At 38.1% G+C, this 17,767-nt stretch overlaps 1 protein-coding gene across 3 annotated transcripts in view; it reads right to left on the reverse strand.

Moving 5' to 3' along the window:
* SLC10A7 (solute carrier family 10 member 7) overlaps positions 1 to 17,767 on the reverse strand; it is a 199,714-nt gene that overhangs the window by 50,647 nt on the left and 131,300 nt on the right. For 2 of the 3 annotated variants that reach the window (XM_070757770.1, XM_070757771.1), the window contains exons 6-7: positions 14,471 to 14,506; positions 4,636 to 4,719 (exon numbers count right to left, since the gene is read on the reverse strand). In XM_070757770.1, the coding sequence (XP_070613871.1) occupies positions 4,636 to 4,719; positions 14,471 to 14,506 (120 nt within the window). The remainder of the gene's footprint in view (positions 1 to 4,635; positions 4,720 to 14,470; positions 14,507 to 17,767) is intronic. The other variant, XM_070757773.1, reaches the window with a different exon arrangement.

Genomic DNA, 17,767 nt, shown 5'->3' on the forward strand with positions numbered 1-17,767 from the left:
CCTGCAAAATACATTCTATTTTACTAAAGTTGATGTGGGATTGGTAGCTTGAACATTTCTGAACATAATGATATGAAAATTGAACTGGAAAAATTGATGCATATTGGTTTATTTTGTTGATGAAATGCACGCCCCCCCCGGTTTTTTTAAATAGTCTTCACTTTATGGATAGTTTTGCTAGCAAAATACATTCTATTTTACTAAAGTTGGTGTGGGATTGGTAGCTTGAACATTTCTGAACATAATGATATGAAAATTGAACTGGAAAAATTGATGCATATTGGTTTATTTTGCACATAAATGTATGCCTCCCCCCGTGTTCAATTATTTCAATTTATATAAAAATTATACTGTTAATTTCAAACTTACATACTTTTTTTTAGTAAAATGGATTTGTTTCATAAAATTAGTTCTCTGGCTACAATGTGGTTGATTTTCAAAAGGATATTCCAAATATTTCTAGACAAATATGTATAAACAGTGACAATAATGGCACACAGCAAGGCCGAGGGGGGGGGTGGCCCTTTTGTGGCAAAAATAAACCAATAAGAACCATTTTTTTCAGTTCATTTATATTTTTCTTATATTCAGAAATGTTCAATTTAGTATATCAAACCTTCTGGGGGAAAATTCCTTAGGGATTTGTAGCCTTAAAAAATAGAAATTGACACGAAATTTAAAAAGGATGGGGGGAGGGGCTTTTTGATCAAAATAAAAATATAAGTCTCAATTTTTCCAGTTCAATTTTCATATCATTATGTTCATAAATGTTCAAACTAGTTTTCCAGTTGAAAAGGTTTTCAAAAAGACCAAATTCAAGTGCCTAAAAAAAATCATTTTGGTCCGGGTCTATATGACCCGAACAGACTAAGTGTGACTTTTTTTTTGCCCAGAAAAAAAAATTTTCCCCCACCCCCACAAATATTTTTTTGATGGTCAGCATTGTTAAATTGAGTAAATGAATGCCTAAGATTTTAAAGAATATTTCGGATTTGGAGCATAAAAAAATAAAAAGTGAAAATGGTTGCAAGCAGCTGAGGGGGGGGGGAGGCCTTATTTCTGATGTTAAAAAACCAGTAAGAATCATTTTGTTCAGTTCCTTTATATTTTTCTTATATTCAGAAATGTTCAAGCTACCAATCCCACACCAACTTCAGTAAAATAGAATGCATTTTGCAAGCAAAACTATCCATAAATTGAAAAAACTTTCACAAAAACGGGGGGGCGTGCATTATATCAGCAAAATAAACCAATAAGAATTACTTTTTTCATTTCAATTTTCATTCCATTGTGTGCAGAAATGTTCAGACTACTTTCCAAGTGAAAAAAGCTTTCAAAAAGACCAAACATAAGCACTGCAAATGAAGAGTTTTCGGTCCGGGTCAGGGTGACCCGGGAACAGAAGATTTGTAACTTTTTTTGCCCAGCAAAAACTAAGCCCCCCACCCCCCAAAAAAAATTCTCATAGAGAGAACCCCTGAAATGCTGAATAGTCATGAAATTTCAAGTTTCAGATATGCAGGGAAAATTTTTTACAGGGACTCAAACTTGGCTTCGGGTCGCATACGACCCGAACAGAACAGCAGGGCTAAACAAATAATTCCCTCAACACTGTCAGACTTTCTACTAAATCTGCACTTCTATTCTACTAGTTTTTCTCATCATTCCTTTCACCCATTTCCTCCCATGTTGACTGTATGACTGTAACTTGTTGCTTATATCCCAAGATTTTTATTAATATTGCTTCTTCATTGCTTATTTGACCCTTATGACAATCATTGTTGTACCACATGATTCTTGACAAATGTATATTTTATTTTATGTACGCTGAGAGCATATGCACCAAGATAAATTCCTTGTGTGTCCAATCACACTTGGCCAATAAAAAATTCTATTCTATTCTATTCTATATCAACCTTGTACATATATCTATAGAATTACTGGATTCCAAGTGTGATCATATGATATAAGCCACCCAGTGACTTATTTACTGTGTCCGTTGGAAAATGCTTACTATGGAGAAGATTGAAGGCTATCCTGCCTGTGAATAGCGGCCCATTTCAGAGTTAGACCAGCCTGTGGTTATGCATTTGTCAGCTCAAAGTTCTCAAAGAACCCCAGCTGAGAGATGACTTAGAGCAAAAAAACCATAAGCTGCCTTGCATGCAAGAGGCAGTATGTTGTGCCCAGCAGGGCAAGCAAGATTACACAGCCAGGTTTTTTTTTTTTTAATTTAGCCTTGCTAATCAAAAGACTTCATATCGCTTGCCAAAAATGGAGAATCACACCCCACTCTTTGATGTGACTCAATTAGAGTTCTACAAAGGACTAGCAAGGTCCTAGTCACAAATATTGAAGTTCTTTGCCCAACTGCTAGATTCCTTGTCACCAGACTTTTGGAAACTGAGATAGAGAGATAAGAGAATAGAATTAAGTTCAAATAATTAATGGAAAAGAAATAATTCCATGCAATTCAGCATCAAAAAGCATCCTTGGCTTATACTCCTTTTTTCTGTTTGAATGATATTTACTGTATAGTTTATCTTGCCTTAAGCAGAAAGAAAGAAAGAAAGAAAGAAAGAAAGGATAGGAGTGAAGATATAAGAATAAAATGCAATACATCAATGGAGGATAAAGGAAAGAATGAATGAAAGAAAGAAAGGAGGGAGGGAGGAGAGAGAGAAAGAGATGTTACATTATCAGGAGATAGATGGGGTTTTTTTTACCTAATGTATATCCTGATGACATTTTGTTTTTATTGTTCAAAAACATGAATCTCTGTGCCTAAAATGTTTATTTTCATCACCCCCAAAATCACATGCAAATGCCTCTGTGCCTCCACATATGTATACAGTGTTCCCTCGATTTTCGCGGGGGATGCGTTCCGAGACCACCCGCGAAAGTCAAATTTCCAGGAAGTAGAGATGCAGAAGTAAATACACTATTTTTGGCTATGAACAGTATCCCAAGCCTTCCCTTAACACTTTAAACCCCTAAATTACCATTTCCCATTCCCTTAACAACCATTTACTCACCATTATTACTGGTACTCACCATTGAATAAGACACTTAGTGATCCTGATATTTATAAACATAATTATTTATTAACAATATTTTTTTTTTCATCATCGGGTGGGAAAAACCGTGGTATAGAAAAAAACCCCCCGCAAAGTTTTTTTTATTTAATATTTTTCGAAAAACCGTGGTATAGGCTATTCGCGAAGTTCGAACCCGCAAAAATCGAAGGAACACTGTATTTATCTTAGTTCAAATTTGGGAATCAAGACACTGTGTATCAAGTATGTGTGAGTGTGTATGTAAACACACACACACACACTCACACACACACATATACATATCTAAAGCAGGGGTCCCCAACCCCTGGTCCATGGACTGACACTGGGCCGCAGCTTGCCAGAAACCAGGCTATGCAAACAAGAAAAGCAGGCAGCACACAAAACCACACCCTCTCCGATCTGTGAAAAAATTCATCTCCGTGGAACCAGCCCCTGATCCCTAAAAGGTTGGGGGCTGCTGAACTAAAATATGTATTTACTTACATCTATTGACAATCTGTAAGGTTGTATAGGAAAGAAAGTTAAGTAATGTGGAACCCCCGATGACCCTAGATTTATACCATCACTATTTTCACTTGGAAATGCGACTCCCAACTGTATGTCTCCCCAAATTTATTACAGAAAATGTGTTTCTTAATAAGTCTAAGGATGTTAATAATAATAATAATAATAATAATAATAATAATAATAATAATAATAATAATTTATTAGACTTGTATGCCGCTCCTCTCCGAAAACTCTGAAGACAAATGTCCCCATATAGAGTTTTTGAACAAAGGGTAAAAACATTTATCTATCTATCTATCTATCTATCTATCTATCTATCTATCTATCTATCTATCTATCTATCTATTTCTTAGATTTGTATGCCGCCCCTCTCCGAAGACTCGGGGCGGCTCACAACAGCAATAAAAACAATATAGCAGTGGAACAAATCTAATATTAAAAACATATAAAACCCTATCATTATTTAAAAAACCAAACAGCACATTCATACCAAACATAAAACAAAGTATTAAAAAAAGCCTGGGGGGAAGGTGTCTCAACTCCCCCATGCCTGGCTGTATAAGTGAGTCTTGAGTAGTTTACGAAAGACAGGAAAACATCTTTTTTTGTTGGTAGTGTGGTTCTAGTTGGTGATAGTATTAATATACAAGGGTCGGGATTTACCCATGGGCTCATGTTCCTTCAACTATTTCAGTTTTATATTAGGAAGATGAGTACAGAAAGCTTTTGTTTTATTTGCTTTATGCATAAACTAGCAACAATTTGAGAATGGATGGGTAGCCAAAAATGCTTTATTTTTGTAAACAAACATAACTAATTTCAGAGCACAGTCTTACACTTCAGCACAGCTCCTGGTTTTTAGTAGCATGTCTGTTTCTGAATCTGATGGCAAATTCGTCCCTCCTTCAGATACATAATATTTATTTTGATGCGTAAAGTTTTGAGGAAAGAGCAGGTGCTCAGTCTCAACACAACTCTGTTATTAAAATTTATTTGTAGAGGGCTCTTCTTAAGTGAAAAAACAGTTTTACAACTCCAGAAATGAACCTACCTGTCCAATTATGAGTGGAACTACAACAGTCATGAACAACTGTGAGAATATAGATGAAAAAGGCACAGAAGAGGAGGATCCAAGCTACAAGACAAAATGAAGTACAATGTTAATATAGGATTTTAATTACAATTGACTTAACTATGCCTTTGTTTAGATCAGTGTTTCCCAACCTTGGCGACTTGAAGATATTTGGACTTCAACTCCCAGAATTCTCCAGCCAGCATTTGCTGGCTGGGGAATTCTGGGAGTTGAAGTCCAAATATCTTCAAGTCGCCAAGATTGGGAAACAGTGGTTTAGATCAACAGTGTGGTATCTCTGAATAGCCCCTGTAGCATCCCAAAGTTTATGCGGGGTGTGTGTATGTGTTTCAATAGCTGAAATCTTGTAAGAACAGAGAAATCAAATAAATTGTTGACATTCTCAGGAGAAGAAGATCTGGAATAAACATGCTAAAGTCTCACAAATGTTCATGGTTTCTCAATATAGTGTTCCCTCGATTTCCGCGGGGGATGCATTCCGAGACCACCCGCGAAAGTCGAATTTCCGCGAAGTAGAGATGCGGAAGTAAATACACCATTTTTTGCTATGGACAGTATCACAAGCCTTCCCTTAACACTTTAAACCCCTAAATTACCATTTTCCATTCTCTTAACAACCATTTACTCACCATTATTACTGGTACTCACCATTGAATAAGACACTAAGTGATCCCAATATTTATAAACATAATTATTTATTAACAATAATTATTTTTTTGTTATATATTTGCAAAAATTATTAGTTTGGCGATGACATATGACGTCATCGGGTGGGAAAAACCATGGTATAGGAAAAAAACGCAAAGTATTTTTTAATTAAGATTTTTTGAAAAACCGCAGTATAGGCTATTCGCGAAGTTCGAACCCGCGAAAATCGAGGGAACACTGTATTTTGAAATTTTGTTGTTAACTGTTTTATTTTGGTGCCTGCCCTCTGAAAAAGCTGTCAACCTTTTAGTTTTAAAAAGTTTAAATCTGCTTAGACCAGTAGGTATTTTATGTGGCATCACATAAAGACATGGGAGAATTCCAGGAATATATTGCGTATACTGAATTTGTTACTGTACACATAAACATATCCTTCAAGGTATTGCAAGCAATATCCATTATCCTCAGGAAAGTCTTAAAGTTCAATACTGACTTAATCCTCCACCAAAGAATTAATGATTAGTCAGTCATTCTGACATAACTATATAAATCAATCAGTGACAACTACTCTTGGGTCAATATCCAGAACCAATAACTCTTAACACCTTACAGATGTACTAGATTATACAGTTTTGCATCGTGTTCATACAGTATCATCACTGATCTGCTGATAACTAAATGCAGAGAGAAATGGAGAGAGAAGATCAAGAAAATCTGCCTTGTTTTATGTTTCCTCAGGACGTGGTAGAAACAAATCTTAGAATTGGAGCCAACACTAAAGTGCTGTTAAAGCACGTTAAGGCTTAGAGGAAAAATCAAGATATTCCACCAGAGCTTATATCTGTGATGTAAATTCCAGAATTTACATTCCACCAGACTTTATATCTCCAGAGGTCTTCCATGTCGCAGAGGTTTCATTCCATCTCCATCCCACAATCCCTCACAAGCCAGTTTGAAGTCAATCCTCAGTCATCTTCCTTCTACTTGCCTTGAAACACTGAGAACAGTCGTTGAGAACAACTGTAAGCCAAGCCATTTGTAAGACTATGCTTTTCTAGCCAAGAGGAAACATAGATTAGATAATAGCCACAAGGGTTTACTAGTACCCTATTTAAACTCAGAAAAACAAGTGAAAAACCCATAGATTTATTTCATATTTGGGCCTTTATGATACAAAAAGGGGCGTACATAAGTGCACTGGGGTGCCTTTCGTCCCCTGTCCAATTGTCTTTCCTTTTTCTCACTTATCATATATATTCTCTTTCTTTCATATATCCTCTCCTCTAAGTTCACTTTTACCCTTATATATATTACTACATGTCTATTTTTCTTCCTATGTATTTGTGTATTGGACAAATGAATAAATAAACAAATAAAACATTTCCACGTGACTGCAATTTGGGACGGCGCCTGATTTACAATCATAATGGCGCAGTGAGGCAAGTAACATGATTGTGATTTCTGGCGTTTCCTACTGTCTTCTTACAAGCAAAGTAAACGGGGAAGTCAGCAGGAAACTAAAGTTACAGTCACATCATCTATGTTTGCATATGACTCTAAAAAGAGGAACAAATGGTTAACTTGGGGCTGGGGCTGGAATCAAGAATTCAATATCCATGGATACAGAATAGTCAATGATAATTAAATTGACTGGAAATATATTTTGAAAAATGGTTGTATTGATGAGATCACCCATATTCTTGCCGTAGCATACATTGGTTCTAAAGAGGCCAAAGACACCTTGCTTATATTTAAGAGTTTGCAGGGATGTATAGCAAGACTGAAGGTAATACAAAAGCAGAATATAATACCTACAATTACAGTCTTTGGGGGGGGGGGGTCCTCAATTTTTATTTCAGATAATGTAGAAAAATGAGGCATAAAAACATTGAATCAGAACTTGCAATGATCCAACAACATAGTTAACAGGCAGGTCCAGAGCTTATGTGACCAAAGTGCAATGTTAATGCAATTTATAAAGCCATGGTTTTCAGCTAAATCAATTAATCAATCAGTTAACATATCCAGAAACTCCCATTTCTAGTTTATGTTCCTTTCTAGATTTTGTTGTGATTCAGCCTGAGGCTGCTCAGGGATCAGCTGTGTCTCTGCTGGCTCCATGCCCGGAGGAGGAGGACAGCGAAGAGGAGGGGGCTGAACAATCGGACGGGGGAGAGGAAAATCAGGAATGGGATGAAGGAGAACAGCATGAGAGCCCCGGGGGGGGGGGGGGGGGGCTCTCCCCAGCCAGTAGCTTGGAGTCATTAGGTGATGACACACAAGCCGTCATTGACATGCGACAGAGACGGTCAGATCAAAGAAAGGAGCAATTAAAGAAGTATTATCAGCACTGAATTAGGAACAGCTGGGTTTGGGTGTGGTCCTCCTTAGCAGGGTTTAAAAGGCAGGCAAGCCCTTGAAGCCATGTGGAGTGTTATCAGTTTGGAGTTGCGTTATCCTGTCTTGTTTCTCGGCGTCTCTGTTCCTGGCTTGTGGCCCAGCAGCTTTGGAAGACCCGTGGGAGGTGTAGGTCTGCTATCTACAGCCTCGGCTTGGCAGCAAGAATTCTGTATTGCTGCATGGACTTTTGCCTTTGTGGATATATCTGAAGATACAGAATTTTCCTGTTTGTAAGGACATTTTCTGTTACCTGTGTTTTTCTTGAATTTTATAAAACTGCCTTTGCCTTTTACCAGTGTGTCTGGCTTCTCTTTTTGGGTTGGTATTGGCTTCTGGAGTGACCCAGACAGAACAGATTTAAGGACAACTGAAATGAATTTATTAACTAATTATTATTATTATTTTGTAATTATAAATGAATTACACATTATAAACGATGAAAACATATGATAGAAATCAACTTCCATTCCATATTTCCATCCTTCTCAGACCAACTGTTCAACTTCTCTCATTTTTGACAAACTAACAAATATCTGAGTGATGGTATTCTCCAAAGAGAATGTTTTTTAGCTTTGGCAACAGTGCTGGCCAGGTGTTTTGTCCAGATGGTGATTACCAATGTCTCAATTCGTGGATTCTCTTGCTTCTTTATCCATTCCATCTGAGCTGGGAAAGTAAACACCAAATGTTTTCCTTTCCATAGGTGAGTCTTTGAAGACAAGCTTTCCATTTATAGACCTTCCAGTTTCATAATATTGTTGTTTGAATCAAATGATGTTTAAGTAATTTAGAATAATATTTTTTTTAATGGCCTTTATTTTTATAAATATAAAGTAAGTCAAGTTGGCAAATATGCCTAATACAAACAAATCAGGTTCCAACCAAAAAATTCACATTTTTTTGCAGGCTAATTTCCCTTTCTGTGCCTTTCTTTTTGGTATGTGTCAAACTTTAAAAATTAGGTTCGGGTCACGACCAAATCGGGTTGCGGCCAAAGTTATTGAACAAATTATGGTTGTGACCAGAAGTTCTACTGTACTCCTTCTTATTCCTATTTTCTCCAGAACAACAAACATATGATATAAGTTGGCTCATACCTGGGCCATAAACACTCATAGTTTTCATGTCTAACGTGAAATTAGAACTCACATTCTCCTGGTTTCTTGCCTGTTGCCTCAATCCAGTGCTTCTCAATTATTTTCTGTTATGCCCCGTAGGAAGAAGTAAACATTTCGGGCCCCTCTCCCAAACTCTCGGCCAATGCATGTCTTGCGGGCCACCCTGCCTGACTTTCCACCGCCAAATTGCACCCCACTGCAAGATGTGCATTATATCTGACACATGTACTGGTGCCTCCATTGCATTCCTTGGTGTTGTGTCCAGGGAAGCGCGTTCAAAAAGAAAATATCTTGCAAGTTCAAGAAGTTTGATTGAACTTGCAAGACATTTTCTTTTAGAATGGGCTGCCCTGGACACAACACCGAGGAATGCAATGGAGGCACCAGTACATGTGTCAGGTAGGACGTGCATCCTACTCCCTGCAGCAAAAAAAATGCATGTTCCCCGGGATCACACACATATGCAGCATCACTCTGTGCCCCCCCAGGGGGGCCCGACCCACTATTTGAGAAGCACTGCCTTCACCACGGACAACACATCTACTCTCCAAAAAGACCTGGACTTTATCTTACATTGGTCTAGCACATGGCAACTTCAAATATCAACCAGCAAATGTTCTACCCTCCACATCGGCAAAAAGAATCCGAACCTCATATATAAACTGAATAAACAAAATCTCACAGCCAACCCCCACTCAGTAAAAGACCTTGGAGTGTTGGTTATGACCTATAAAGCCCTTCATGGCACCGGACCAGATTACCTTAGGAACCGCCTTCTGCCGCACGAATCCCAGCAGCCAGTTAGGTCCCACAGAGTGGGTCTTTTCCGGGTCCCGTCAATGAAACAATGCCACTTGGCGGGACCCAGGAGAAGAGCCTTCTCGGTGGCAGCCCCGGCCCTCTGGAACCAACTCCCCCCAGAGATTAGAACTGCCCCTACCCTCCTTGCCTTTCGTAAGCTACTCAAAACCCACCTCTGCCGCCAGGCATGGGGGAATTAAGACTTCTTCTCCCTCTAGGCTGATACAACTGTATGTATGGTATGTTTGTACGTATGCTGGTTTTATACATTAAGGGGTTTTAAGTTAGTTTTTAGTATTGGATTTTTACTGCATATTGTTCATGTATATTGTTCATGACTGTTGTTAGCCGCCCCGAGTTTTCGGAGAGGGGCGGCATATACGGTAAATCCAATAAATTGAATTGAATTGAATTGAATTGGAATAGTAATATCAAATGATCTAAGTGCCAAAGCCCACTGCAACAATATCGCCAAAAAGGCTTCTAGAGTTGTTAAGCTGATCCTATGCAGCTTCTGCTCTGGCAATCTCACGCTACTCACCAGAGCCTACAAAACTTTTGCCAGACCCATCCTTGAATACAGTTCATCTGTCTGGAACCCATACCACATATCGGATATCAACACCCTTGAAAATGTCCAAAGATACTTCACCAGAAGAGCCCTTCACTCCTCCACTTGAAACAGAATACCCTACGAAAGCAGACTATCAATCCTAGGTCTAGAAAGCTTAGAACTATGTTGCCTGAAACACGATCTAAGTATTGCCCACAAGATCATATGCTGCAACATTCTACCTGTCAATGACTATTTCAGCTTCAATCGGAACAACACAAGAGCATGCAACAGATTCAAACTTAATATTAACTGCTCCAAACTTGATTGTAAAAAATATGAGTTGTCGAAGCGTGGAACTTATTACCTGACTCAGGAGTGTCAACCCCTAACCCTAAACATTTTTCCCTTAGACTATCCACGATTGACCTCTCCAGGTTCCTTAGAGGTCAGTAAGGGGCGTATAAGTGCCCCAGTGTGCCTTCCGTCCCCTGTCCAATTGTCTCTCCTTATCTCATTTATCTTTTTTTTCCTTTCAAATATGTTCACCTATACTTTTATAAATAAATACATACATACATACATACATACATACATACATACATACATACATACATACATACATACATAAATTAATAAAAGATAGTGGCTTGGAGAAAAGACAATTCTGTGCAATATGTCAATATCAAAGGCTTCTTTCTATGTTTTATCATATGTAAAGTTGTAAAACTAAAAACAATATCTGGGAAGATAGCTGTGGTTTTTTTCCTGGGCATTTCAGAAATTTAACACCATAGTTAATACTAGCAATGTTAAAAATATGTTTCTTTGTTGCCTTTAAAAGATTTGTATGGTAGACCATCTTAAAACACATCTCTAGGACCTCATAACAACAGTAAAGCATCTAACTATAAAAACATAAAACTGTAAAAATGATTTTTTTTGTGTCCACTCCATTTTAGAAAGCCTAATTCTTCATTCTAAGAATAGTGTACAATGCTATATTATTTGCATCAATACTGTCCAAATGAAGTACAGTGTATCAAGAAACAAAGTTGAAGAAGCAGGAACTTTAATTTACAAGGATTGGATTATATTAACAAGAATACCAAACAACAACGCAGTTCATAATAGTAGCTCTTTTGAGGTTTATGTTTTGATTACTTGATTTTTTTTTTGTACAGAGACCACTAAGAGTTTTAATAGTTTTTTTTTTTTAAACTACTGCTATCTTGTATATTGTTTTATCTCTGTACAGACGTATTTTTGTCTATGTACATGTATATGTACTTGAAGTTCCTGTATATTGTAGTGTAGCTGCAAACCAAAAAGCTTGGTGGAATTAAATAAGATTTCTAAAATTGTTCTCTCGTGAACACTTTTGGTAAAATTTGGAACACAACAGCATTTAATTATTTATGTTGTTAAAAAATAAACCTATGCTACTGCACACAGGTATGACTGTCATTTAACTTTCCACTGGTGCCTCATCGGTCCTGCCATTTTAGATCATTCAGAGAAAATTGACACAAGCATCAGTAACCATTAGACTATTTCTCCACCACGCCAATATCCTGAAGCAATCCTTTCTCAAAGGCACGATAAGGAAACGTAATAGTGGCACGTTAACGGAAGGAAAGTGCATAATTTGTTTTACTGTGATACTTATTTTTTTTTAAAAAAAGGGAAAGCAAGAGACATGCTTATATAACTGATTATACTCTATGAACTAAACATTTTAGATTTGATATGAAAATATTCTTTCTACATTTCTTGCCGTTTCAAATTGTGGGGTGGCTCAGGCCCAGCTATTTTCTTATGTCACTATACAGTAGTAAGGATTCTAATTTCTCAGTAAAATAACCACACTCAGAAACCATTTTTAAAACGTTTTATGATTCTGTTTAGCTAGAAACCATGCAGGGTTTGGTGCGTTCCCCTTTATTATTATTTATTATTTTATTATTTATTGGATTTGTATGCCACCCCTCTCAGTAGACTCGGGGCGGCTAACAACAATAAAAACAGCATGTAAATGCAATACTGCAACAACTAAAAAACCCTTATTTTAAAACCAATCATACCTACAAGTAAACATACCATGCATAAATTGTAAAAGCTTAGGGGGAAAGAGTATCTCAGTTCCCCCATGCCTGATGGCAGAGGCGGGTTTTAAGGAGCTTACAAAAGGCAAGGAGGGTGGGGGCAATTCTAATCTCCGGGGGGAGTTGGTTCCAGAGGGCCAGGGCCGCCACAGAGAAGGCTTTTCTCCTGGGCCCCGCCAAACAACATTGTTTAGTTGATGGGACCCAGAGAAGGCCCACTTTGTGGGACCTAACTGGTCGCTGGGATTCGTGCAACGTATATATAAAGCGGTTGGGTGACCTCCTTGACTGCTATGAGCTGTCAGTTTTGTTTAATCATTCCCATCAGTAGTAAGAAACAAGGGATCAAGAAGCATATAGGTAGTTCTCGACTTACAACGATTTATTTAGTGACTGTTGTAAGTTACAAAGACTCTGAAAAAGTGACTTAGGGCCAGCTCTCATACTTAAGATTGTTGTGACATCCCCAGGATCAATTGATACCTCGTCTTACAAACCCCTCGTCATGCAAACTTTTTGAGATACAAACTCAGGATTTAAGATTTTTTTTCCTCTTTTTCCAAACTATTTTCACCTTACAAACCCAAGCCGCCACCGCCGCTGGGATGCCCCGCCTCTGGACTTCTGCTGCCAGTGAAGCGCCCATTTTGCGCTGCTGGGATTCCCCTGAGGCTCCCCTCCATGGGAAACACCACCTCGTGGACTTCCGTGTTTTTGCGATGCTGCAGGGGAATCCCAGCAGCGCAAAAATGGGCGCTTCGCTGACAACGGAAGTCCGGAGGTGGGGTTTCGAGGACTTCTGTGTTTTTGCGATGCTGCAATTTCGCTGAGGCTCCCCTTGCTGGTAAACCCCACCTCCAGACTTCCGTTGCTAGTGAAGCACCCGTTTTTGTGCTGCTGGGATTTCCCTGCAGCATCACAAAAACACGGAAGTCCAGAGGTGGGGTTTCCCATGGAGGGGAGCCTCAGGGGAATCCCAGCAGTGCAAAAACGGGCGCTTTGTCTGGCAAAAGAGGTGAGTTTTGGGCTTGCACGCATTAGTCGCTTTTCCATTGATTCCTAGGGGAAACATTGTTTCGTCTTACAAACTTTTCACCTTACAAACCTCGTCCCGGAACCAATTAAGTTCGTAAGACGAGGTATCACTGTAATTGCGATTGGATGGGATGGACAAGAAAGCTAGAAAGTATAGAAGGAAGCAAACTTATCAATCTGCCTCTGTAATCAGCAATGCATATTCCAGGAGTTCTTTTGTAAATTACAATTTTTTCCTTTCCCTTAATCACCATTCTATGAAAAATCTCATAGTATTCCCTTAGACTATAAGGTGTCCATTAGCTAAAACTAAACTGATATGCTCCTGTGCTATTTATAAATCAGTCATACAGACTATTCTCTCAGACAAGGTAATCATGAGCAATGTTTGAGACATTTAAAAAAAAAATTGCTCCTTAAAAATATGTTGTTAGTATACCTTAAACCAGTGATTTTCAATCTTTTTTGAGCCGCAGCACATTTTTTACATTTACAAAACCATGGGGCACATTGGGGGGGGGGGGGCGGCGGTGGGGCGGCTAAAAAAAGTTTGGGCAAAAAAGTTCTCTCTCTGTCTTTTCCTCCCTTTCTCTTTATTTCTCTCTCCCTCTTTCTCTCCCTCTTTTCTCTCTCTCTCTCCATCCCTCTTTCTTTCTCTCTTCCTTCTTTCCTCTTCTTTCCTCTCTTTCTTTCTCCCTCCCTACCTCCCTCTATGTCTTTCTCTCCCACCTTCCCTCCCTCTCTTTCTCTCTCTCTCTCTTGTTCTCTCTCTCTTGTTCTCTCTCTCTCTCTCTCTCTCTTTCTTTCTTTCTCTTTCTCTCTTGCTTTCATTCTCTCTCTGAGCTTCGCGGCACACCTGACCATGTCTCGCGGCACATTAGTGTGCCACGGCACACTGGTTGGGAAACACTGCCTTAAACTAACGAACAGTGTAAGATTAAATGCATATATTGTCCATTGGCAATGTTTTGGTGAAATTGCAATGCATCTTTATGAAGAATGTGAAAGGTAAAATGCTCCCATCATTTAATATAACCTGCAACAGCTGATTTACAGTAGAACAGTACAGAGCAATAGTAAAGGCAAAAGTCATAGTACAATATCTCAAGTAGAATCAAAATTAAGATACTTACAAAAAGCAGGAGGAGCAAAGGAGTTATAACAATGCCCTGGAAGAAATCAAGAAACATATTTGGTTATAAATGGATGTTGTTCTTTGCCACATCAAATGTCAACGCAGAAAACCTTAAGAAACCTCATCTTAAGTATCTAAACATTTACTTATGAACTCACTATAAAGGTTATTCTATGACAGAATAGGATCAATTGAGATACAGCAGAGGTCACCCAATGTTAAACCCTGTAGGAGGGTTGGGACTACATTATTAACCAGTTATGACCTGTAAATGTAGGATACTGTATTTCCATTATTTTTGAACACATCAATTTTGGACAAGTTATTTTATTTTATTTATTTTATTTTATTTTAATTTATTTATTTTAATTTATTTTAATTTATTTATTTTAATTTATTTATTTTAATTTATTTTAATATCTATCTATCTATCTATCTATCTATCTATCTATCTATCTATCTATCTATCTATCTATCTATCTATCAGATTTGTATGCCGCCCCTCTCCGAAGACTCGGGGCGGCTAACAACAATAACAAAGACAATGTAAACAAATCTAACATTAAAAATAATCTAAAAAACCCCAATTTAAAGAACCAATCATACATACAAGCATACCATGTATAAATTTTATAAGCCTAGTGGGAAGGGAAAATTTCAATTCCCCCATGCCTGACGATAGAGGTGGGTTTTAAGTAGCTTACGAAAGACAAGGAGGGTGGGGGAACTCTGATATCTGGGGGGAGCTGGTTCCAGAGGGTCAGGGCCGCCACAGAGAAGACTCTTCTCCTGGGTCCCGCTAAACGACATTGTTTAGTCGCTGGGACCCGGAGAAGGCCAACTCTGTGGGACCTAACCAGTCGCTGGGATTCGTGCGGCAGAAGGTGGTCCCGGAGATATTCTGGTCCGATGCCATGAAGGGCTTTATAGGTCATAACCAACACTTTGAATTGTGACCAGAAATTGATCGGCAACCAATGCAGACTTCGGAGTGTTAGTATAACATGGACATACCTTGGGAAGCCCATGATTGCTCTCGCAGCTGCATTCTGCACGATCTGAAGTTTCCAAACACTTTTCAAAGGTAGCATTACAGTAGTCGAACCTCGCGGTGATGAGGGCATGAGTGACTGTGTTAGTTTTTACCAAGTTTATATAGCAATTTTTTAAACATCTTTGTAAGCAAGGACATTTCAGACTCCTACACAGATTAAGGAATCGTGAAAAATCTATATTAACTGCAAGTTAGTTATACTCTTCAAGATTAATTTTTCAACTTCTAACATAGACATCTCTTTGCTTCTTAGATGCACCCCATAAATATGCAAGTTGTAGAACCTTCCATGCTTAATAAACAGGCCCTACCGTAAAGGGGACAGGTGGCTTACTATCTTATTGTCTGAGCTATGGCCCTCTCCTGAGTAAAGTCTGCATCAACTGTGATGAATTAGGTGTCGTGTGATTTTGTAATGTAAACTGATATCCCCTAGGAAGTGAGCTGGTATCTCAGAACTCATTTCACTTGATTAGACTCTGTGTCTCCATGGTGGGAAGGCAAGTCTTTCATCTAATTTAGTCACACAGGGCCACTTCAGCTCTCCGCATCCCTGAGGCAAAGGAAGGAAAAAGATTTGTTTTCTTCAGTGACAGCAAAGAGGTTTAAGGCTGATCACTGGGCATAAGACAAGATTTTAAGCCTCAAGATTTTAGGACTGGGAGATAACATGCCAAACATCATCTCTACATCAGCAAATGTCAATTCTCTCTTTGCCCACTCAGTACTTTAATAATGAATTAACAAAAGCAGTTTGTTACTCAATGAATATTAATTCGGTACTATAAGCAGCTCTTCCCTTCAAGGCTATTTTCCCAAAATAGTTGTTAAATATAGTTTTCTAAATATAAATATGCTAATGTGCTATCACTTTAAAGTATAATTTTAAAAACTATTATTTTTTTTATTTTGGAGAAATTCTAAAGAATCCATAACCTTTGATTTAAATTTGAATTCCACCTCCGACATAATTCTTTCCTGGTTTATCTTGGTTTGCTATTTTCAGTCTATCCTTTCATAAAGAGAATGTTTATACTTTTCCATTCAGAGGGTTCTTGTTAGAAATGTGACTTTTACAAAAAATATATAGACCGCCTTTTACAAAAAATATATAGACCGCCTTCTGCCGCACGAATCCCAGCGACCAGTTAGGTCCCACAGAGTTTGCCTTCTCCGGGTCCCGTCGACTAAACAATGTCGTTTGGCGGGACCCAGGAGAAGAGCCTTCTCTGTGGCGGCCCCGACCCTCTGGAACCAGCCCCCCCTGGAGATTAGAACTGCCCCCACCTTCCTTGCCTTTCATAAAGTTCTTAAGACCCATCTCTTCCGTCAGGCATGGGGGAACTGAGACATCTCCCCCGGGCCTATACAGTTTATACATGGTATGTTTGTGTGTATGTTTGCTTTTAATAATGGGGTTTTTAGTGATTTTTAAATTATTAGATTTGTTCTTACATTGTCTTTGTTATTGTTGTGAGCCGCCCCGAGTCTACGGAGAGGGGCGGCATACAAATATATATAAAATAATAATAATAATAATAATAATAATAATAATAATAATAATAATGGAGTTTCGAGGCAGGATAAACTATACGCTTAAAACAAACAAAACCTCTTTTTTTTACACAACTTCAAGACACTTGATTGTAAATGAAGCCAAAATGTCTTAAGTTGAGGATCTATTAAAACCGTAATACCCAAAGAAGAAAGATTGCAGTTACTTTGGATTTAAATTCTTATTTATGAATAGTTTAAAATACAATATTTTCCCCAATTTCTCAAGAAGAAATGCACTTTCTAATGTGCTGGATAATGAATGGCGAGTAACTGATCCTCACAAGGTACTTATGTTGAATTTTGTATAATTTTAAAATGATTAATTAGGGTCATATAAGCCTGAAATCATTAAACTTCCAAGTTCTTGCATTTCAACACAACTTCTGTATATAAGCATCCTTATTTGTCTGAATACTACCTTTTTGACCTTTTGCTTTTTTCAAGAATCTCAAAGCAATGGGGAAAAAAATAGTCTTCCTCCCTCCTGTTTAATCCTTACAGGCCTTTAGGCATAATAATTAATAATAATAATAATAATAATAATTTATTGGATTTGTATGCAGCCCCTCTCCGTAGACTCGGGGCGGCTAATAACAATGATTGAATTGTTGATATATAATTATATATCAAGTGATAATGAATGTAATGCCTTTCTATTTCAATCTGCATTTCCAATGTCAAGAT

The sequence above is a fragment of the Erythrolamprus reginae genome, chromosome 7 (assembly GCF_031021105.1).
Source record: "Erythrolamprus reginae isolate rEryReg1 chromosome 7, rEryReg1.hap1, whole genome shotgun sequence".
Classification (NCBI taxonomy): domain Eukaryota; kingdom Metazoa; phylum Chordata; class Lepidosauria; order Squamata; family Dipsadidae; genus Erythrolamprus; species Erythrolamprus reginae.